This window comes from Chiloscyllium punctatum, chromosome 11 (assembly GCF_047496795.1).
Source record: "Chiloscyllium punctatum isolate Juve2018m chromosome 11, sChiPun1.3, whole genome shotgun sequence".
Classification (NCBI taxonomy): domain Eukaryota; kingdom Metazoa; phylum Chordata; class Chondrichthyes; order Orectolobiformes; family Hemiscylliidae; genus Chiloscyllium; species Chiloscyllium punctatum.
This window is the reverse complement of record NC_092749.1, coordinates 100,528,172-100,552,190: the sequence shown is the minus strand read 5'-3', so window position 1 is coordinate 100,552,190 and position 24,019 is coordinate 100,528,172. Positions and strand designations below refer to the sequence as shown.

At 39.3% G+C, this 24,019-nt stretch overlaps 1 protein-coding gene across 1 annotated transcript in view; it reads right to left on the bottom strand.

Annotated features, from left to right (window-relative positions):
• Positions 1 to 24,019, bottom strand: part of cfap61 (cilia and flagella associated protein 61) — a 250,290-nt gene that overhangs the window by 20,649 nt on the left and 205,622 nt on the right. Inside the window, exon 24 of the mRNA XM_072581649.1 lies at positions 20,019 to 20,224. Coding sequence (XP_072437750.1) covers positions 20,019 to 20,224 — 206 coding nt within the window. The remainder of the gene's footprint in view (positions 1 to 20,018; positions 20,225 to 24,019) is intronic.

Sequence of the window (24,019 nt, the reverse complement as noted above, 5' to 3'; positions counted from 1 at the left end):
AGAGGCTGATGCCACATTCGGTACCCATGAGGATGACTTCAACAGGGATTTTGGGTTCATGTAACCCTACAGTGACTCCACAGCACTATACACTCTCACACACATATTCTCTCATACGTACCTTCTCTCATACATACAGACCTTCTCTCATACATACACACTAACAGGCACACTCTCTCAGATGCATATACCTGTAGTCCCTCACACTTGCACATATTCTCTCTTAAACGCACACACATAGTATCTTTTACACACACACAGACACACACTCTGTCTCAGATGCACAAAATCCCTCACACTCGCACACACTATTTCAAATTTTATAAACTCCTACTTTGGAAATAAAACCAGTCTGACTCCAGATTAGGACACAGACAAACTCCAAACAAGACGTCACACATAAAATACATTCTTTGACTGGAGGTGTAACCCTCCTTTATACTGATAACACCTTAACTTATCTCAGGGCAGTGACTTGTCAGAAATTCTGGGAATTGCATATTAATCAATCAAAATCTCCACCTCCATTCCAAATGATTAAAGATGTAAGAGCCATCTTAGGTATGTTCAATTGGTTTGCATGAATTGTATGAGCGTTTGATCTTTTCCTTATAAATTCTGTGTCTAGGGTCTTCCTCTCTCATTAGCACCTGATGAAGGAGCAGCATTCTAAAAGCTAGTGTTTTCAAATATACCCATTGATCTATAAGTTGGTGTTGTGTGATTTTTTACCTTGTTCACCCAAGTAGGAATTGGAGATACTTGCAGAATTGTATAACCTCCTCCCATGACACATACAGGTAGCAGTGGTCAAACTGCAAGCTTCCCAAAGTGCAAGGTTCCTTTGATTCCACACACAAATTTTCGCAAGGGTCATGCGTCAAATCTGCCACATACTGGAACTGAGTGTTTTCTCTCCCTCAATATCTGGCTGCTGTGTGACCCTAGGCAGTAAATCATGCAAACCAATGCCAAGTATCCTGACAGCAATCTTGATGCCTCCATTCCACTGTGCCAGCTGGATTTGTGTCAAGCTACTGGGCAACAAGGGCTAACCAGTAATGACATGGTTGAAGACATGCAGAAGCCATGCCACAAAACAAAGTGAGATACAGCAGACATTTGGCCTGCTGTCTTGGTTGCATTTAGTGATGCTGCAGATCAGGAGTGGGAAAATTCAGCCCAATGTCTTGTTGACTCCTTTTGCATGAGTTCAAACAAACAAGGCCCTATTGTCTTTTGATGACTTTCATCTAAAAGCTATTGACTTACCTATAGCCACTCTTTACTCTGGAGTCTGCTCTAAAGTCTGAATACAATCATCAGAATTTTCACTTTTGTTCTGATGTTCAGTTTCTATGTTTCGTGGAGTTTGTTTCTCTTCTTGCTTTAATCCTATTAGAGACTAATTCTTATCGTGATCATTTGGCAGGAAAGTAGTGGGGGCAGGTGGCTAATTTTGTGGCAGAATGTTCACAGTTGCATTCCTGACATGTCGCCACCTTAATTCTTATTATCTGAGATGCCAGCCAAAGGCAGGATAGGTCTTTTTTATCAGTTCACTCGTGCGATGTAGTATTGCTGACTGAGCTAGCATTTATTGCCCATCCCTCGTTTTCCTCGAGAAGGTGGAGGTGAACTGCAGTCCACGTGCTGAGGATATACACACAATGCAGTTAGGAAGGGAGTTCAATGACATACGCCCAGTAACAGTGAAGGAAAGGCAATATATTTCCAAGTCAGGAGAGTGGTAATGGGGTTCCCATATATCTGCTGCCCTTGTCCTTCTGGATGGAATTGTCGTGGGTTTAGAAGATACACTCTCAAGATCTTTGGTGAATTTCTGCAGTGCGTTCTTGTAGATAGTATACACTGCTGCTGCTGAGAATTGCTTATGGAGTGACTGAATGCTTGTGATGTGGTACTAATCAATCAGATGGATTTGTCCTGGATGGTGTCAAGTTTCCTGAATGTTGTTGGAGCTGCACACATCCAAGGAAGAGGAGAGTGCTGACCGTTAAGGTACCCATATGAGTCCTTTGCAGCAGTACCTTGTCCTCCAGTGAGTTGGCAAATGGGCTATCCTTTCATTTCGGCTGGTTGTACACACTAATGCCTTGAAACTTATCGTATGCTGATCCCAACTCTATTTGAACCTCAAAGGTAAGTGCAATATCATTGTCTGTGCTGCTGGTTGCAAGTGTCACATCAAATGATGGGGCTTCTTCATCACAGGCTGGACTATTCTTCACCTTTCTCCTTGGAGGAGTCCTGCAGCTAAAAAAGCAGTGTTTATGATGACTGAAAGAAGAAACTGAAGGGAAAGGTTGATGGAAAGAAAGTGGGTTGCATAGGAACGAGCAGATCCACGGTCATACCATCTACAGTATTCTCATCATGCCAGACAGAGTAGGATGAGAGTGTTCTGGGAGTTGAGAAATTATATCAGATAGGAGGATGCTGTCATCTCCAATTTTTCATGAATTTGGACGGAATTAACTCAATCACAACTGGTAGTCCTCCAGAGAAGAGTTTCCTCTCTGCATTCAGGAGATGCTGCCATGATTATTAGATCTCTTGTGGCATTGCTTCCATGTCCTTTGGAATTGTCGTTCCTGGCTCTCCACTTCCACAACCTTCTGAGAGTGATCTTTGCATTATCTCTTCCCACCAAATGATAAAGGCATCTCTCCTGATGCCCAGCTAAATCCCTAATGCCTTCAGCATCACATCTCACTACAGAGTCATCAGTCTGCCCTGATGTCCAGTTTCCAATAAGTTCTATTGAACCAATATTTATCCAACTTCCCATTAAGAGACAGCCTGCCTCTGAGAAATAGCTCACTTCATGGATATTTGATCAGCAAGAAAATGTTGCTGGGACCTTTTGCTAAGTACAAAGTTCTCCAGCAGCATTGGGAAGCAGAGATCAACACTGTCAATACACTAATTAGCTCAACATTCAAATGAGAACAAATTTCACATTTCCCAAACTCATCAAATGAGCAAAACATTCCACAAATATTGTGATGTCATGCCCAAAAATTGGGGCAAATACATTGCTAGCGTATTATTTTTCTCTATTTGCTGAAATAGCTTAAAGGAATCTTACATCAATTCCTTGAAAAGTAGAAAGTCACCTTTGATTAGTAAACGGAACAGTATAGACAGTTATAGAATTGAAGGAAGCCACCAGATTAAGTCAAAACCCAAGTTGAGGATCTATCATCCAATATGGAGAGAAAACCGAATACTCATAGGTCAACAGCGTGAAGCGAAGAGCTTGCCTTTCAGAAAAATAAAGCCAGCAAGATTGCATGTAAGAAGTATGATGAGTGGGGAGAAAGTGTAAGTGCGAATAAAGGAACCACAGTTAAAAAGAGCCTTTATAGAATATAAAATTTTTTATAGATGTCCTTAGGTAGACTAAACATGTGATCCAACTGTAACGATAGCCTTTATCTGTTCTAATATCATATTCTACATTCTCAAATTAAGTAAAATTCAAACAGAATGTCAGAGAATGTGCCAAGTTAACAACATCCTCTCCAAAATTCATCAAGTATTTTGGTTTATTAGAGATTACAGATAAACTCTATCGCGAGCTCGAGAACAATCTTTTGCTGTCTTTTTCAAAGTGGTTGCTAGGAGATATCCTTTCAATAATTTGATAAACCATTTCCAGTTCTGAACTTATAAACTACATTTCAACTAACAAGCAGAGAATATTACGTCTTTTGCTGCACTGCAGTCATATAGTCCTCATAACTTAGTTAGCATTTACAGATTTTCCACAAAATTGCATCCTTCTTTTTGAATTACAACCTGGTACAGTAAACTGCAGATCTGCAAAATAATAGAATAGCAACCTAGAACTCAAGAAGTTAAAAAAATATTATTTTAACCCCTTACAGTTTATCAGAACAGCAGGATACTAGATTCTACCATACAGTATAAATAAGAAAAGGGAGCTTGGGATTGCATATTGTCATACTTTAACTTGTGAAGTAATGGCTTTCTGAAAGAAGAACGCACATTAAATGTCGATTAAGTCCTATCACGTTAATTTGTTGACTTAGCAGAAAACTAATTACCTCCTACATTTGAAGTAGTACAATGAAGTATTCTACATAGACTGCATAACACAATTAAAGGAGATACCCAACAATTTAAACTTAAGTAAAAAGCAATGTGAAAAATTAATTACTATTGTAAGGATGATAAATAATGTCCAACTACACATGATAATGTCCTGAACCAATATGTATGTAGCTATGTAAACAAATAACATGTTCTAATATTACTACCTCTGTTTTTTTCCCACTCTCATTCCTGAATGTTGGGCCATGGATATCCTTAAGATTGGTACATGCTTACAAGCAAAGTACTGTTGTGGTTTGTCATTGTCTCCTGTAGGATGGTTGACCAGGAAAATCTCCTGCTGTGACCACTGCCACCGAGTACATTGGAAGGACTTAAAGGTTTTACAGGATGGCAGTCAACCTGCTTGCCCACATATGAATGCACCTTCAAAGGCCAACAAGTCCTAGCACAGAACCCAGAGAAAGGGATGTCGCCACAGTACGAGAAGACTTCCTCCATTTTACTATCTACACAACTGTAATATAAAGAAAATGTACAAGTGCTATGCATTTCCTTGAAGTAGTACACTCACTGTTACATTTCTCTTTCACATTTTGTTGACAGGATTTGTCTAGCTGCACTACCTCCAGCCTACAGTAAAGCAGCAAACTGAACAATACACTAACAGACAATAACACAGCAGTAACTGTTTTTATGATGGAGATTGGGAATTAGTTTTGAAATGGGATTAAATTATTTGAAACAAATATGATTTTAAAGACTATTAGAATGCATTTTTAAAATACTGTTTTCTATGATCTTGGTATTTTTAAATTCAACAGTACTGTTAATATTGAGTATACAATTATTCTAACAACATTAAGATCAACTCAAATTAGAACTCATAAGGTTATCAAAACAAATATGAAACAAAATTACAGTTTATCTAATTCAGGATAGTGCCCAAATCTGCTACTACTGGGATCTCACACATGATACATGTATGAGAAAGAGAGAGAAAGTAATTATAATTATTAGAAAAATAACTTACAATTAATAAAATTGAATGTAAAATTGATATGAATTATAATCCAGATGTGTTGTGATCCATAAAAAATCACAAAATAAATTGAACATAAGTGCACTCTGATCAACAAATGCTACCTGTAACCATAGCAACATGCTTGTAGGATAGTTTTAAAGCATTCCAGAACTTCCACAGTTCAACAGAAAAAGCACATGCAAAACAAACTTATGTTCTTTTTTTCTCTCATCAATTTCTCTCTCTTTCATTTGAAGTACCTGATACCATGCACAAATTGCTCTCAAATGTTTTACTCAAGTGGGTATATTACAGATTGCCTAAGTTTGACAGCATTAGCAGACTGTTCACCCAAGGAAGCTTCAAAGTCAAGCATGATCGTACCCACATGCACCAGGAATACACAGGCACTTACGAAGATTGGATGGCTGCTGCTAACAAATGAGAACTTGGCTATTTTTTCCCTCCAAAACTGAAGGATACTGTAGTGAAATGCAATAACATAACTGCCACTTAAAATTTTACAGCTTAGACTAAGGTTTGAATTGTGATTGTATTTATTCCCATGGCCCAGACAATTACTGATGCATCTGTTGAATAATTTGTGAAGCTTTACACAACAAAGTTAAAAAGTTCTACTGAAAGTAAAAATTTCTAACCTATCAACAACACCAATCCTTAATGGCGAACAACCACAGCCTTTCATCATGATTTGTTCCTTAAAGATTGAACAGGTGACATTGTAAATAATATGATTAAATTAAAAATCACACAACAGCAGTTTATAGTACAACAGGTTTACTTGAAAGTACAAGCTTGTTGGATGATAACCTGGTGTTGTGTGATTTCTAACCTTGTCCACCCCAGTCCAACACTGGCACCTCCACACCAAAGCAATATGATGACAACTAATGTACACATTTATTAGAATACTTTCATATTACTCCATATGTTGCAAACAACAAAATTGTTTCTATTCTTAGACCAGACTCCTACTTAGTATAAACTGGATTGGTGTGTACGTGCGTTATCCCCCAAGATACACTCCTAACCTTGAGGATAACAATTAAAATGTTGTCACAAACCTCAATTAACAGGCTTAAAATTAGTGACAATTTTGTTGGAATAACGGTAGTATTGATATAATGAAAACTGTGTTCTATTCCAAATGTCAGGCAATAAAAATGCAGTATATCTGTACAACATCAAACAATTTTTAACAGGTAACTGTAACTTTTCTTTAACTGTACCATATAATGAACAACATGGGCTACGATGTACATGAGAAATTAATATACCAGTACTTCTGGTATTCCTTTTTCAACTGCTGAATACAAATATTCAGTATTTTTCTTACAAGGAAAGTCAACTGTTCAGTTCTGACCCACTTTATCAACAGAGCTTGATTTTGAATTATTTGACAGGTCCAAATCTGAATGGCCAAACAAAAACTTTCCTCACGCCATTAAGTTTGTTGCAGATGCAGTGCTTTGCCAATTATACTTTCTGAGTAATTTGAGTCTGTTTGTACCTGTTGCCAGTGCCAAATGTCCAAGATAGTTCAGCATCCAATGCAGTCTTGGTTCCCGAGACATCTATTGGCATCAGCTTACTATCAATTTTGGCAGTTATTGCAAAGAATCCACAAACAGTTTGTTTCCAATCCAAGTTATAGAGTCATACACCACGAAACAGACCCTTTGGTCCAACGTGTCCATGCCGATTAAATATCCCAAACTAAACTAGTCCCACTCACCAGTGTTTGGCCCATATCCCTCTAAACATTTCTTATTCATGTACTTGTCATTTAAAAAAAAAATTTGTACCCTTACCTCCATTTACCATGTCCTCTGGTGTTTTCTTTTCAACTTATCTATGCCACTCATGATTTTATAAACCTCTGTAAGGTCACCCCTCAACCTCCTACACTGTAATGAAAAAACTCCCAGCCTATCCAGCCAGTCCTTATAACTCAAACCCTCCAGTCCCAGCAACATTCTGGTTATCCTTTTCTGAACCCTCACCAATTTAATAATATCCTTCCTTTATCAGTGTGACCAAAACTGGACACAGAAAAGCCATCTAAACCACATTTGCCTGAACAAGTATTACAAAAGAATAATTTGATTTTCTTCCTACTTTCTAGCTGAACATACCTTAGTGTGTGAAAATTAACCACCATGTTTGGCTATGTATCACTTGAAATATATGTTATTTAGTATGAAGTCCTTGGGACATGAAAGACAAAATATAAGTTTAAATTTTTCTTTTGGGTTTTTGTTCATTCCTTCCTATGACATAGCCAAGTCAATATTGCATTGGCAAATAAACTCCCCAGCAACTAACACTAAATTGATCACAGAAAGTAATGAGAATTAATGGATCACGTTTACATTGTGAGGTGTGTGGTCTTCAGTGTTATTAAATAGGATCAGATATATGTGTTTGGTGGAATGTTATTTTTGATTAGTAAATATTATTTCAATATCACATGGTTTCCTGTTATCTGCCATGACTACAAATAATACAAAATTAAGCCTGTTTCTCAGTGCCTGTTTTTAAAACTAAAATAGTAGAGGCTCCTTTTTCATATTCTGCTGTGTTGACAGGCATATATACCACAGAGGAGTTTTGCCTGCCACTTGGCATGACAATATGAATTGCACAGCATAATGATATTAAGCTGTTACAGTACCAGTGGCATTGTGTATTCATCTGGCAAGGTCCACCTTATTGTTTATGTTTTACAACACTGTACAAAGGTGTGCCTCATGAAACGCTGCATGTATCTGTGCCATGAACTGCCAACCAGGGATAGTCTTATCCAATGGACTTTAATGTGTTTCAGTCTAATTATTACTACACAGCTATGTTTTGCACTCTGGCAACTCGTATTCAATTTCTGAACATATCCCAGAGCTGATAGATGTGTACCTGGTATGCAAAGTTCTGCACTGGGTGAAAATCTCATGTTCCCACTGGTGAAATATATAATTTTCCTATTTTCTCCAAGAATACACATTCTTTTTCATGCATGTCAAATTAATAGGCATGGCTTCTGTAACTGATACTACTTCTCCATTGTTCTCATAGGAGTATCTCCCTAATCTGACATTCTCTGGTCCAGCAAACACCATGGTCTGGCACCTACAGTATGGTTCCAGTTCCAGTTTTGGTTTATGTAAAATCATTGTTTAGGCATTGAGTTTACGGTGTACATATGCCCATGCTGCACTCACATTTATTTTAGTGAAGCACTTTTTTTTTAATGTCTGGAATAACTCAGATTGTGCTTTTGTTGTACACTTCATAAAAATATTTAGTTTGTTTCTCACAGCTGGGTGGGAGGCATTAAAAATTAAATGCTTCAACCTCACAGAGGAACAAATGCTTCTGATACTCTTTAGAAGTTCCCACTTCCCATGGTCCAGCAAATTCACCAGTGTGGCAAAAACCCAGAATGACATAGGCTGTGGCAGAAAATCTGGGACAATTCCATGAGAAGTCAAAGACTGCATGATGTCGGAGAGTCTGCTCCACCCTTCAATGATATCATGGCTGATCACATAATACTTGACTCAATTTTTCTGTCTTTTCCCCATAATCCTTGCTTCCCTTACTGGTTAAAAAATTCTTTCTCTCTCAGTATTGAATATAGTTACTGACCCAGGTTTGACAGCTCTCTGTGATAAAATAAATCCACAGATTCACTACCCTCTGACAGAACAAATTCCACTCCTTTTCTATCTTTAATGAACAACTCTTTATTTTGAAATTATGGCCTTTGGTCCTAGCCTCTCCCACAAGGGAAACAACCTTTCCATTTAACTTTGTCAAATCCCCTAAGAATGTTGTATGTTTCAATAAGGTTGTCTCTTATTCTTCTAAATTCCAACAAGTACAGGCTCAACAAACTCAACCCCTCCTCATAAACTAGTCCCTCAACATCTGATATCAGTTTAGTGAACCTTTCCTGGACTGTCTCCAATACCAGTTTATCTTTCCTTAGATCAGGGGCTCAAAACTGTTCAAAATATTCCAGCTATCGTCCATCTGGTGCCCTGTATACTTTTAGCAAACCTCCATACTTTTATACTTCATTCCCTTAGCCTTCCCTATTACCCACTTAAATTGGATGCTGGCTTTTTGTTATTCATGGATGAGGACTCCCACATCCTTTGTTCTATTGCTTTCTGCAGTGTTTCTCCATTTAAATAATATTCAGCTCTTGTATTCTTCCTGCCAAAATGTATAACATCACATTTTTCCAAATTATATTCCACCTGCCAAGTTTTTGCCCACTCACTTAACCTGTTTATGCCCCCCTCTGCAGACTTTTGATGTTACCTCACCAATTGTCTTCCCGCTTATATTTGTGTCATCTGCAAACTTGGCTACATTAACTTTCTTCATCCAAGTCATTAATGTGTACTGTAAATACCTGTAGCTCCAGCACTGATCCTTATGGCACACCATTAGTTACAGGTTACCCTTTCGAAAATGCTTCTTTTCTTCCCATCACTGCCTTCTAAGGATCAGCTAATCCTCTATCCATGCTGATAATCTATCTCCAACATCATGAGCTCTTATTCTACTGAGTCATCCAATGTGCAGTACCTTATCAACCACCTTCTGAAAATATATCCATACTTTCTCTCTAACAGTCCTGTTCGTTACCTTAGCAAAGAATTTTAGTAAATGTGTCAGGCATGAGCACCCTTCAAAAAGCCAAACTGACTCTGCTTAATCATGTTATGTATTTCTAAATGTTCTGGTATTACATCTTTTACAACAGACTTTTAATATTTTCCCAATAATAGATATTAAGCTAACTGGCTTAAAATTACAATTTCTTTTGCCATTTTACATAATGGTGTTACATTGGCAATTTTACAATACTGAGATACAATTCCAGAATCTACGGATTCCTGGAAAATTACTACCAGTGCATCCACGATCTCTATAGCTACTTCCTTTAATATCCTGGGATGCATTCCATCAGGTCCAGGGAATGTATCAGTTTTTAGCTCCATTAGTGTCTCTAGCATTTCTTTCTCTAACGACAGTAACTGTATTTATTTCCTCTCTTTCATTTGTTTCTTGAATATTTAGTAATTTTGGAATGCTTCTTCTACCATGAAGATTGATACAAAGTATTTATTCAACTCCTCTGTTATTTCCTGGCTTCCCATTATTATTTTCTCAGCCTCATTTTCAAAGGTGCTTATGTTTATTTTGGATTCTTTCTTCCTTTATGTATGCTTAAATAAGGTCTTGCTGCCAATCCTGATGTTATTTGCAATTTTACTCTCAAAGTTTATTCTCTCCCTTTTTATTACTTTTTCGTTGTTGTCTGTTGGCTTTTAAAACTTTCCCAATTCTCTGGCTTATCACTAACCTTTGTATTTTTCTTAGATTTGATGCTATCAATTCAAGCAGGGCCAGTCTTGACATCAGGAGAAATTAGCTGCATTTCCCAACAGGCTTCCTGTTGTTGAAACAAAATTCTTGCAAGTCAGGAATGAGATGCCTATTAACATGGATTGGTGCTTGTTATCAACCTCGTTAACTGCATATCGCACTTCATTAATATACAACCTCCTATCCTATCACCTGCATGAGAAAACTAGATGTCAAAAAAAAGAGAGAATAGGTATCTGACGTCTCCAGCTTGCCACTTGCTCCTCTGGACCTCCAACTTGGACATTTGGTGACAACATTTCAGGGTGCACTCCATCCTGCACTCATTCCACCGACCCCCACCTTTCAGGTCACAATCCATGTTAAAACTGTAAATTGGAGTACACTGGCAAGTAGCATTTAAGTGCTGCTGCAAGGTCACTTTGCATGCAGGGACAGACACCCTGCTCATGGATTGGATCTCAGGGCAACTCGTTTGCTCTCTTAGCACTCATTCACCTTTAACATGCCTGGGTGCTCATAGCATCCCTGACTTGCCTTGCTTTTATGTGCTTTGCCACCTCCCCTCTCAATCTTCAGCCAGAGCTACCAACGCCTTGCCATTTAGTCCAGACACAAAGTCAGGAAGCTTATCATGGTTATCAGCAGAGCTCGGTCAAGATATGATTTGGAGATGCCGGTGTTGGACTGGGGTGTACAAAGTTAAAAATCACACAACACCAGGTTATAGTCCAACAGGTTTAATTGGAAGCACACTAGTTTTTGGAGTGACGCTCCTTCATCAGGTGATAGTGGAGGGTTCAATCCTAACACAGAATTTATAGCAAAAATTTACAGTGTGATGTAACTGAAATTATACATTGAAAAATTGATTGTCTGTTAAGCCTTTTATTTGTTAGAATACAGTGATAGTTTCACTTCTTTCATGTGTAAATCACAAAACTTCTTTTTAAAAAGTTGCATTCTCGGGTTAGCTGTTAACAATGGTGATAGCTAGACAATATGTTGAAGATTCTGGATTAGTGGTGCTGGAAGAGCACAGCAGTTCAGGTAGCATCCCAGGAGCAGTAAAATCAACGTTTCGGGCAAAAGCCCTTCATCCTGATGCTCTTCCAGCATCACTAATCCAGAATCTGGTTTCCAGCATCTGTAGTCATTATTTTTACCTAATATGTTGAAGGTGTTGGCCCCCTGTGTTCTCTGTCTATGCCATGATGTTTAGATTGATTCTAATTTAAAAAGTGAGATAACAGAGTTTTACACAAATTCATGCAGTTTTTGAGCTCAGAGTTCTACATGAATGCATGCAGTTTTTGAGCAAATTACAATGTAACCCGGCAAGTATAAATTTACCCCACAAAATATATGTGTGCATGTGGGTCATTGTCTGTGTGTGACTGTCTGGGTTGGGGGTTGTGAGTGTGAGAAAGTGTATGTGTGTGTGTAGTGAGTGCAGAGTGTCTTAAGTCTGTGAGGTGGTCCATGTGTGAGTGTGGGAGTGTGTGTGTCTGTAAGGGCGTGTGTGGGTGTCTGTGTGCGCATCTGTGTGTAAGCGTGTCCGTGTGTATGTGTATATAGGAGTGCCTGTGTGTGTGTGAGAGTGTGTGTGTGTAGTACAATGGTGGTCACCTGTAATGTGACATGAGCCCAAGGTCCCGGTTGAGGCCCTCCCTATGGGTACTGAACTTAGCTATCAGCCCCTGCCCGGCCACTTTTCTCTGCTGCCTGTCCCAAAGTCTACCTTGGAGGATGGTCACCCGAAGGTCCGAGGCTGAATGTCCTGAACCACTGAAGTGTTCCCCAACTGGGAGGGAACCCTCTTGTCTGTTGATTACTGTGCAGTGCCCATTCATCCATTGTCGTAGCCTTTGCTTGGTTTCCCCAATGTACCATGCCTCCGGGCATCCTTGCCTGCAATGTATAAGATAGATAACATTGGCTGAGTCACATGAGTACCTGCCATGTACAAGGTGGGAGGAGTCCCCACACGTAATGGTGATATCTATGTCCACACTCTGACACGTCTTGCAGTGTCTACCATGACAGGGTTGTATGGAGTTGTCCTGAGAGCCGGGCAGCCTGCTACGAACAACGATCTGTTTGAGGTTTAGCGGTTGTTTAAAGGCAAGTAGTGGAGGTGTGGGGAAGGTCTTGGTGAGGTGCTCATCCTCATTGATAATGTGTTGCAGGTCAATGGCGTAATTTTTCAGCTCCTGGGAAATACTGAACAACGAAGGGTACCCTGTCGGTTGCAGCATGTGTCTGTCGCCTGAGGAGGTCATTATGGTTCCTTGCTGTTGCACAGTGGAACTGGCGGTCGATGAGTTGAGCATCGTACCCCGTTCTTGTGAGGGCATCCTTGAGTACTTCCAGGTCTCGTCATGTTCCTCCTCATCTGAGCAGATCCGGTGTATGTGTAGGGCTTGTCCATAGGGGATGACTGTTTTAATATGTTTTGGGTGGAAGCTGGAGAAGTGTAGCATTGTGAGGTTGACTGTAGGTTTGCAGTAGAGTGTGGTGCTGAGGTGTCCATCCTTGATGGAGACGCATGTGTCCAAGAATGAGACAGATAGTCTAGAGTCCATGGCGAGTTTGATGGTGGGATGAAACTTGTTGATGTCACTGTGTAGTTTTATCAGTGACTCTTCGCCATGGGACCAGAGGAAGGAAATGTCGTCAATGTACCTGGTGTACAATGTTGGTTGGATATCCTGCATAGAGAAGAAGTCTTGTTCGAACCTGTGCATAAAAATGTTGGCATATTGGGGTGCAAATTTGGTCCCTATGGCTGTTCCGTGTGTCTGGATGAAGAACTGGTTGTCAAAGGTGAAGATGTTGTGATCGAGGATAAAGCGGATGAGTTGTAGGATGGTGTTTGGAGATTGGCAGTTGTTGGTGTTGATTACTAAGGCTGTTGCCATGATGCCATCATTGTGGGGAATGCTGGTGTAGAGTGCGGAAACGTCCATTGTGACGAGGAATGTTCCCGGTTCGACTGGTCCGTGGGTGCTGAGTTTCTGTAAGAAATCCGTAGTGTCGCGACAGAAGCTGGAGATCCCCTGTATAATAGGTTTCAAGATGCCTTCCACATAGCCGGAGAGATTCTCACATAGGGTCCCATTGCCCGACACGATGAGACGTCCCGGTGTGTTGGCTTTGTGTACCTTTGGAAGGCAGTAGAAGTCAACTACATGAGAAGTACGTGGGATGAGGGCGCGTAGGGAACTCTGAAGGACTGGATCCAAAGTTCTGATCAGTGCATTTAATTCTCGGGTGTGTTCTTTGGTCGGATCAGCTGGTAGTTGCCTGTAGTGTTCCTGGTTGTTTAGTTGTCGGTACACTTCCTTGCAGTAATCTGTTCTATTCTGAATGACAATGGCTCCTCCTTTATCTGCTGGTTTGATGACAATGTTGTGATTGGTTTTGAGAGCCTGGATGGCATTGCGCTGTGAACGGGTAATGTTTTGCTCTACCTTGTGGGTACAGCTGATGAATCTGGCATTTATATATTTCCCGACGGTTTGAGTATATATGTCAAGCCCAGGGCAGCAGCCCTCCGGTGGGGTCCAGGTTGATACCTTCTTTGGTCGCTCCTCTACAGATCCCTATGATGACTGTTCCAGTTCATCAGTGGGCTCATTGGGATCACTGCTGGCACCTTGAAGGAATTCCTGGAGTCTCATTCATCTGATGAACTCCTCTGCGTCTGCTGCCAGAACCAACAGGTCCATTTTGGTGATGGGGCAGAAGTTGAGACTCCTACTCAGGACTTCAATCTCTTCTGGTCAAAGGGTGTAGTCCGATAAGTTGACATTAGACTTCCCCGCAGTGATAATGTTGTCTACTGTGGTTCCGGGGTGGGCTTTGCTATTACTGGTGAGAATGCTAAGTTTCTCCAGTTTTTTGTTCTTGGCGTGCATGTACGTGGTATAGATTTGTCACCTTGTCTGTTTGGAAATGTCGCATAATTGTACTGATGTATCCTGGTGCAGGCTGAGAGTGTGGACTGCATCTGAATTTCAAGGTTGTGGCACCAGCTGTAGAGTTAGTGCATGAAATGATTGAGGAGTTTACGAGAGGTGCGGTGGCAAAGTCTCTCTGCGTGGTCTGTGTTGTAGGTCGACCTAAGTGGGTTCGCAATCCGTAATCCTTTCGGGATCTTTCCTGCTGGCCTGCATTCCTGTAGAAACTTGATGTCTGTGTCGATATGTGCGATCTTCTTGGAGATCCTCTCCACTTTAAGCCGGTGGTTAGTGGTGTCGATAGTAGTCATGATTTGGAGATGCCGGTGTTGGACTGGGGTGTACAAAGTTAAAAATCACACAACACCAGGTTATAGTCCAACAGGTTTAATCAGAAGCACACTAGCTTTCGGAGCGACGCTCCTTCATCAGGTGATAGTGGAGGGCTCAATCCTAACACAGAATTTATAGCAAAATTTTACAGTGTAATTGAAATTATACATTGAAAAATTGATTGTCTGTTAAGCCTTTTATTTGTTAGAATACAGTGATAATTTCACTTCTTTCATGTGTAAATCACAAAACCTTTTTTTAAAAAGTTGCATTCTCGGGTTAGCTGTTAACAATGGTGATAGCTGGACAATATGTTGAAGGTGTTGGCCCCCTGTGTTCTCTGTCTATGCCATGATGTTTAGATTAATTCTACTCTAAAAAGTGAGATTATGGAGTTTTACATAAATTCATGCAGTTTTTGAGCTCAGAGTTCTACATGAATGTGTGATTTTTAACACAGTCTTCAAGTCAGAGGGTCCCAGTACAATGTCAAGGGCAGCCTCCAGCATTATTCCAGGGGCTTCAACACAGCCTGTCGGCGGTCAGGATCAAGATCCTCTTTCATAGGTGGTGAAGAGCCGAATGTTGGGCACTCCACCACTTGTTTTAGCCTTTTCTGCCCTATTTGGCTGATTTCTTCTTGAATTAGAGCAAGGTAGACATTGGTGAGATGATAGTCGGTGGCACTGCTGTTAGTGTTGGTTCTCTTACTGGTGAAGGAAACGTGATACAGTTTCCCGAATGAGTGAATAGGTACTGCAAAGATCATATAGCATTCAGTGAGTGGGGAATTTTTGGTGGGTGAGAGGGAGTGAGGGAAGATGTTGCATTAACTGAGTGGGGTATATCATGCATAAAACATTATTTAAGTTGATTATACATTCAGATGGCTGCACTGGTGTTCCAGTCCAGAAAATCAGTGTGACCCTTAAAACTATCAAAAGTAGAATTCCCATTCACAGGTCACATTCAGAGCTAAAATCAATTTACTTCAAAAAATGTACAGTCAATGAGTGTAAATACACACCAAACTTACTTTTGATCTCACTTAGCAAAAATGCTAATCCTTCTTTTGGACTGGTATTTGACCTCCTCATGACAAGGTTCATATCCTGTTTTCAATAAAGATCAGTGATACTGTATACCAGATGTGAGCTGGCTGTCAAACCATTACATAGCATAACTGATTTTAATAATTTTAGGTTTGCTTTCATTTACTATTCATGGGTGATTTTCTACATAAAATCAAATAATCTTAGTACATATGGTTCCAAAATGAGAATAAAGAAATTCCATGATTAGAACATGTGATCTGTTTGGACGCAGTGCCTATAGTAATGCAACAATCATAATAAAGCAAACAATTTGATGTTAAGCTAAAATCTAAGAAGTATTAAGGCAAATAAAATATCTACATCTGTAGGTATCAGTATAAATATAACTTTTATGTCATTTTCTCAATCTGTGTTTAATTAAACATGTTTTCAAAGTGTCCTCATTGTGTTGATTATCTTTTGGGGAAAACCAATTTATTCTGAAACCTCAGAATAGAAGAGGACACCATGCTAGAAACCTTCATTAGAAGCACTAAGGGCTTAATAAAAATATACCAATTGCGCAATGCACTCCAAAAACATACAAGTTTCCTATCCTTGTGTATAAGTGTTTGTTTTCCTCACTGAAATTCTTAGAATAATGGAAATCTTACATACTATCCTTAATCTTAGTTTCCTGCAGTTCCTATCAGATGTCCATTAACACAAGTGAGCACATGAAGCTTATGCTAAATGACATTCTGCTTATCTCAGTGCATAAACACCATAACAGTCCACCAAGTCAATCAATATGCTGAACTCTGAATTAAAATCCATAACAAGACGAAAATGCTGGATATATATAGCAACTCCATAACCTTTGAATAGAGAAGAGATAAATGATTATTTCATATACAGATCCTTTATCATGGTGGTCAATACTTAAAAGATTAATAATTATTTCCTCTTTGGATTCCAACTGAGTTGGTATGTATTTCCATCATTTTTGATCTTTATTTTGAGGTATTTTCCAGTATTTCTAGCATTTGCCTTTATTGGTACAAGAGAACAATAACACACCAATACTAACAGCATCTTCACCAAAGGGGTTTCATCAATAAGTAATAATGGATTGTTGGTGCTGAGGAAAATAGACCAGTATGACATTCCATTTACTTGAATTGCATCATCTTTGAAGCACTTCACTACCTTCAATTTCTCAGTATAATTTATTTTTTAAATGTATCCTAGAATGACTCAAGACATATCTAAATACTGATGTCTATGTTGGATCTGCACAAAGTATTTAATAAATAAATACAGCAAGTCCACAAATATTTTATGATATGGCCATTCATTCCTTATGTGTTTTATTTGAAATATTAACAACATTCTCATTTGAACAAATGCTTTTCGTGGCTCAAATACTTCTTCATGCACACATTGTGCAGCGGCAAAGTGCAGAGGCATGTGGATAGAGCTGCATTTAATGTGAAATTAAATGGACCTAAGTGAGGTTTGCAGCTGTGTTGAAATATATCTGTTGCTTCTGAGGTAAAAGCAACACAGTTATGAATCACACAAATCTTTTCAAAAGACTTAGTCCTTAAAAATAAAAGTGCCACATTTGTATGAATGACAATTCTTCAAAATATATGATAAAATTATTAAGCAAACTTATAAAATCTAACCTGATTTACATCTGGGTAAGAGGAAATTACACAGCCCCAGATCATCTTAATATGTTAAGTGTTTCATACCATATTTGTGTTTGTAACTGCACAAATTTACTGCGGAATTGCTATTATCAACCAATGGAGTTCAAGAGGTTCCAGATACCACTATTAATTTACAAGTCAAGCTTCTATAGTTCAGGTTGGGGAGGAATAATATGCCTGCTTGTTCCTGGCACTTACATTGTTCAAAGTGGCTCCTTTAGCTGGATGGCATAATCATAGCCCAACTCTTTATGTCATTCACATAAAGAAAACAGCCCCTTGTTTATCCAATGGACAACAACAGAAGGAGTGAAGTAGGGAAATAATTCCACCAAAGTTTTCCCAATGTCTTGCAATAACATATTAGCTTCAGCATCCCAATTTAAAACTGATTTAAGATTATAATCTGGTATTTCTAACTACATTTCACATGTCACAATGTATAATGGAATTGTCATAGGATGGAAACAGACCATTGGGTCCAACCAGTCTATGCTGACTATAATCCAAACTAAACTAGTCCCACCTGCTTGTGTTTGGCCCATATCCCTCCAAACAATTCTCATTCATGAACTTATGCAGATGTCTTTTAAATGTCCACCACTTCTTCTGGAAGCTCATTCTACACACGAACCACTCACTGTGTAAAAAAGTTGCCCCTCATTTTTTTTTACATCTTCCTCCTTTCACCTTAAAAATATGTCCCCTAGACTTCAAATCCCCCACCCCAGGGAAAAGACATCTGCCATTCATTTTATCTATACCACTCATAATTTTATAAACCTCTAGAAGGGCACCTCTCAACCTTATAACTCAAACCCTCATTTCCTGTTAACATCCTGGTAAATCTTCTATGAACTCTCTCCAGTTTAATAATATCTCTTCTATAACAGGGTGACCAGAATTGGACACGGTACTTGAGAAGAGATCTCACAAATGTCCTGTACAATTTCAACATGAGTCCCAACCCCTACACTCAAAGGTCTGAGTAACGAAGGCAAGTGTGCTAAACATCTTCTTAATCTCACTGTCTCCAAACTTCCAAGACTTAGTTACCTGAACCCTTAGGTCTTTCTGTTCTACAGCACTGCTCAAAGCCCCACCTTTAATTATGTAAGTCCTGCCCTTATTTGTATTAACAAAATGCAATACCTCGCATTTATCCAGATTGAACTCCATCTGCCACTCCTCACCCTCACTTCATCAACATCCCTTTGTAATCTTGGATAACCTTATTCACTGTCCACTATACCATTGATTTTGCTGTCATCCACAAACTTTCTTTTTAATTCAATAAGCCTTCCTCATATTGGCTGGTGATACAACTGAAATTTATCAGAATATTATTAAATTCAAGCTTGTCAAAAAGTTGATCTATTCTTTCATGTTATTATTGACATTATTTTAAATGCCCACCTGGTCTAACAACACCATTTTAGTTACTACTAAATTACTAATTAAACACACTTCCATATTTCCTGCAACTGTCAATGCTGACAACCAACTCACAGAAAACAATGCAGACAATCCTCACTGATGAAAACAGGGCCTTTTACTATTTGGCTGTGTGTATTTTTTATGAAGCTATGAACCAAGCTCTATTCTCTTCAATCTCTGGGTGCAATCAAAAATATTTCAAATCTACTACTTCCATAAAGATGCTCTCATTGAGTTGATTATACAATTTGCATATTGCAGGACATCCGGATACAGATGTAAAATGCTGAGTCTTATCTTAATGGTTGAGTAATCATCAACTAAGTTAAGGTTAAATTGGTTCCAAAAAGTGGGTATAAATACCAACTACACTCGAATTGTGATGACATATATATTGTGGTCTTGAGGGCTTTTATGCTAGTGTACTACCTGGATTCAAGTCTCACCTGCTCCCGAGGTTGTCATAACATCCCTGAAGAAGTTGATTAAGAATATCTACACTGATCTTGAGAAGGTATTTTATATATAAACAACTATATACAGTAGTAAAGGAATAAGCAAAGATCGCTCCAGTATGTCTGAGTTTTGGGCTGGCATCCCATGAAATTCTACCCTGTTTAAAAGAAGAATGTCATGGTAAAGGAAAAATACTTTTTAAAGTGGGGTATATGAATAGGAAGGGCTTAGAGGGATATGGGCCAAATGCTGGCAAATGGGTCTAAGTCAAAATGGGATGGCTGGTTGGCACGGATGAGTTGGACCGAAGGGTCTGTTTCTGTGCTGTATGACTCTACTGATCACTAAGCATCAATTTGATTTGGTGGCATAGAGAATAGCACACTATCTCTGATTTTTGATGACTGGATATGACCTATTTTTATTCTTTTTCCCAGACAACATCCATCACAATTGTACATGATCTAATTTGAAAAATCAGCCTTAAATACCATAAGAAAGAATATGTATACAATACCTATTTTTACCTTACCTGTACAAATCTGAGATCAGGCCTTCGTCAAAGCGAGAACACAAATTATTAAGGAGGCGCTCGTGCTGTCCATATAAGCAGATATAGTTGGAGACTGGGAAAGATTTTAGTGAGAAACAAGTGATGGATTCTACCATGCTGTATTGGTTCAAATGAATTTCAAAGTAGTTCCCTGCATTGACACTTCCTGTGATCAGTTCACGTCCCTAGAAAAAGGATAGAAAATAATCAATGCAACCTGTTCTTACTAACTGAGTTATATATTAGAAATTGATTTTCTGGATGGCAGAAAAGTTTTGTGACATACATAATTTCCTTGCCCAGTAGGGCAATACTAGCTTGATCCAATATGAACCAATGTATAGGTGAATATTTGTCAAGATAAAAGATGTGAACGAACTTCCACTGTAGAGGGCATTTTAAAAAAGGCTCTCACATTTCAACTATCATATATAAATGTATTTCAGACAGATTTTCACAGGTAAATGTGTCTAATTGTCTCTTAGCTGACTATATCTCATTACTGCCTCCATTAGACTGGATCTAGATATTTATTATACATCTCTGAAGCAGGTGGGACGTGAACCCAGACCTCCTTAACCTTTGAGCCACAAGAGCCCCTGCTGGTTGGATCTAAGCTACACCATTCAATTAATGGAGGTCATATAATAACCACGATGAGCTGAAAATGAAGAGTTTCATCACTGAAAGTGGCACTTGCTAATAGCCATTGCCAGGTAGACAAGCAGGAGACAGGAAGAATGCAGGTAGAGAAGTCAACATTTCCGGTATAAGCCTTCTTCAGGACTGGGGGTGGGTATAGAGGAAGCTGCAGATAAAGGAGGTGATGGGGGGCAAGGTAGTGAAGTAGAGTTATGTGAAGACAGGCAAAGGGTACGACCTGGTTTGTCAGTGGGTGGCTGGGAGGAATGGAAGGGAGGGGGAAGGGCTGGGTAGGGAGTTGGGGGAAGAGAAGGGAGGTTATTTGAAATTGAAGAATTCCACATTGAGTCCTCTGAGTTGTACGCTGCCCAGGTGAAAGATGAGATGTTGGTCCTCCAATTTGCAGTCAGGTTCATTGTGTCAATGGAAGAGGTCAAGGATGGTCATGTCAGAAAGGGAATGGGAAGGGTAATTAAAATGGGCAGTGACTGGGGGGTCCTGTCAGCGCCTGTAGGCCAGGCTGAGATGCTCGACAAACTGTTCCCTAAGTTTATGTTTGGTCTCCCCGATGTATGGAAGACCACATCAGGAGCCTCAGATGTAGTATGTTATGGACTAGGCCAGACCACTCAAAATATTCTTAAGCAGGCAGCCCAGACCATAACTTTGCAATTTGATTCGCTAAGTGTACAGTGAAAATCACTTGGAGTAAGTTAGCTAGGTTGACTACCATGTTTTAAAACAGACAAAAAATAATTCACAAAATTCTACAATGAAACGCAAAGAACAGAATAAAGAACTCCTACAGAACTCAGTCTATCCAAACTAGACTTAATTATGCTGTTCCGAATATACACAACAGTCCCAATAAGCAAACCCCTTAAACACAGTAAAAATGAAACAAAGGCTTAGAGGTTGAAGTTAGAAGGGCAGAAGGAGAGTGAGTTCAGCAGTCTGTTTCCACACAGCCTACAGCTGAACTCCAACTGAACTGTTCAGCCAGGGACCTGGCTTGACTTATACAGGTTATTTCTAAAAATATAAAAGCTTTGGCCTAAAGACTCATCTGTTTACATATAAACTAAAAGGCCTCTCAATACCCTTCTATCTCTGTACCAAACCCAGCCATTTCAGAGCCCAGAGAGTTTTATGACCCCTCAGATAAACAACCAAGGACACATATCCTTAAGAAAAGGAACAGCTTTTAGAAAAAAAAGCTTTGTTACACTTCCCCCTTAAAAAAAATGAACTATCAATATCAAAAGTTGGCTTTTTTAAAAACCCTTCAAGAACAAACTGGTTATTAGTATGAAACACACAAATCCACTATACTAACTGTATACATGCAAACATTCACAACCACATACAAATTCAGGCCATGGCACCTCGCCACTGAATGCCTCCATATCTCATTCAAGTCTCAACAACACATCAGCAATCATGTTTTCGTAACCTGCCACATGCACAATTGTCAAATTGAATGGCTGCAGCAACAAGCTCCATCTAAACAGTCTGGCCTTTTTGCTCTTTAATTTTTCCACAAATGTTAATGGGCTATGATCAGTGTATACGATTGTCTCAGATGCACTGCTGGTAATATAAACACTGAAATGTTGTAATGCCAACACCAAGCTCAAAGTCTCTTTCTCCACCATTAGATATTTCTGTTGGTGAATGTTCAATTTGCTGGAAAAATACCAGCTGGGTCTTTCTATTCCCTCATCATCCTCCTGCAGGAGCACCGCATCAACACCCACATCACTGGCATCGATAGCCACGTTGAAAGGCTTTGTGTAATCATGTGTGGCAAATACTGGGCCAGTGGTTAACAGTTTTTGGACTGTCAAATGCTTTTTGACAGTCTGCTGTCCATGAAATTTCTTGCCCTTTTTTAACAATTTGGTGAGTGAAGGAGCCACACTGCTAAAATTCAGGACAAACTTCCGATAAAATCCACTCAATCCCAGGAACTGTAGTACTGCTCTTTTTGTCAACGGTGTTGGAAATTCCCCAATTACTTTCGTTTTTGCATACCGTGGGGTCATCTGTCTGTGTCCAATTACATGGCCAGTAAGGTGACTTGGGCTTTGGCAAATTCAATTTTACCATCAAGCCTGCCTTCCAAAGTTGATTGAACAAGTCCGATAAATGCTGTAAATCTTCCTTCCATAACTGACTAAAAATCACCAGGTCATCAATGTAAACAACACATTTGGGTAATCCAGCAATGATTTTATTAATTAGTGCCTGAAATGTGGCTGCAGCGTTTTTCATAGCAAATGGCATGACTTTGAACTGATGTAGTCCACTTGGTGTTACGAAAGCCGAAATTGCCTTTGCTCTCTCTGACAGAGGTACCTGCCAACAGCCTCTGAGCAAGTCCAACTTAGAAATGTAAGTTGCTTGACCCACCTTTTCGACACAGTCCTCCAACTGCGGAGTTGGATATGCAACAATCTTTGTAACGGCGTTGACTCTGCGACAGTCCACACACAACCGTTGGATACCATCCGACTTTGGCACCATGACTATGGGTGAGCTCCAGTCACTGTAACTCACTTCAATTATGCCATCGTGGAGAATGCGTTCTATCTCCTTCTGAACCTGTGCAAACTTTAAAGGGCTATGCCTATATGGATATTGCTTAATTGAAACAGCATCATTTATAACTACATCATGCACAATTAGGATAGTACCTCCAGGTTTATTTTCACATATCTCCCTATGTGAAAGTAATAACTCTTTCAGGTTAATTCCATTTTCTTGTGGAAGTTAACTCAATAATTTATCCCAATTTTTGTCAACTTCCTCATTGTCCATTTTGATTTGAGGAAAGTCCAATTCAGAATCCTCTGAACTTAGTTCTTCCTTCTCTGCTGTAATCATTAACACCTTCTCCTCTTGCTTTCCTTCCCTGTTAAAATACCTTTCGAGCATATTCACATGACACACTCTGTGAGATTTCCTCCTGTCTGGAGTCCCTATCAAATAGTTCACCTCATCTAATTTATTTTCGATTTGATATGGTCCTCTAAACCTGGCTTTTAAAATTTCACCTGTTACTGAAAGTAACACCAATACCTTATCCCCAATTGCAAAATTGCAAATTTGTGATTTCTTGTCTGCTTCTTCTTTCATTGTATGCTGTGATACTTTTAAATGCTGCCTAGCCAACTCTTCAGCTTGGTTTAATCATTCTCAAAAATTTGTCACATAGTCCAAATGGGTGGTCTCTGAATTCTGACTTATTAATTTCTCCTTAATCAATTTTAATGGTCCTCTTACTTCATGCCCAAATATTAATTCAAATGGGCTGAATTAGGTTGATTCTGATCGCA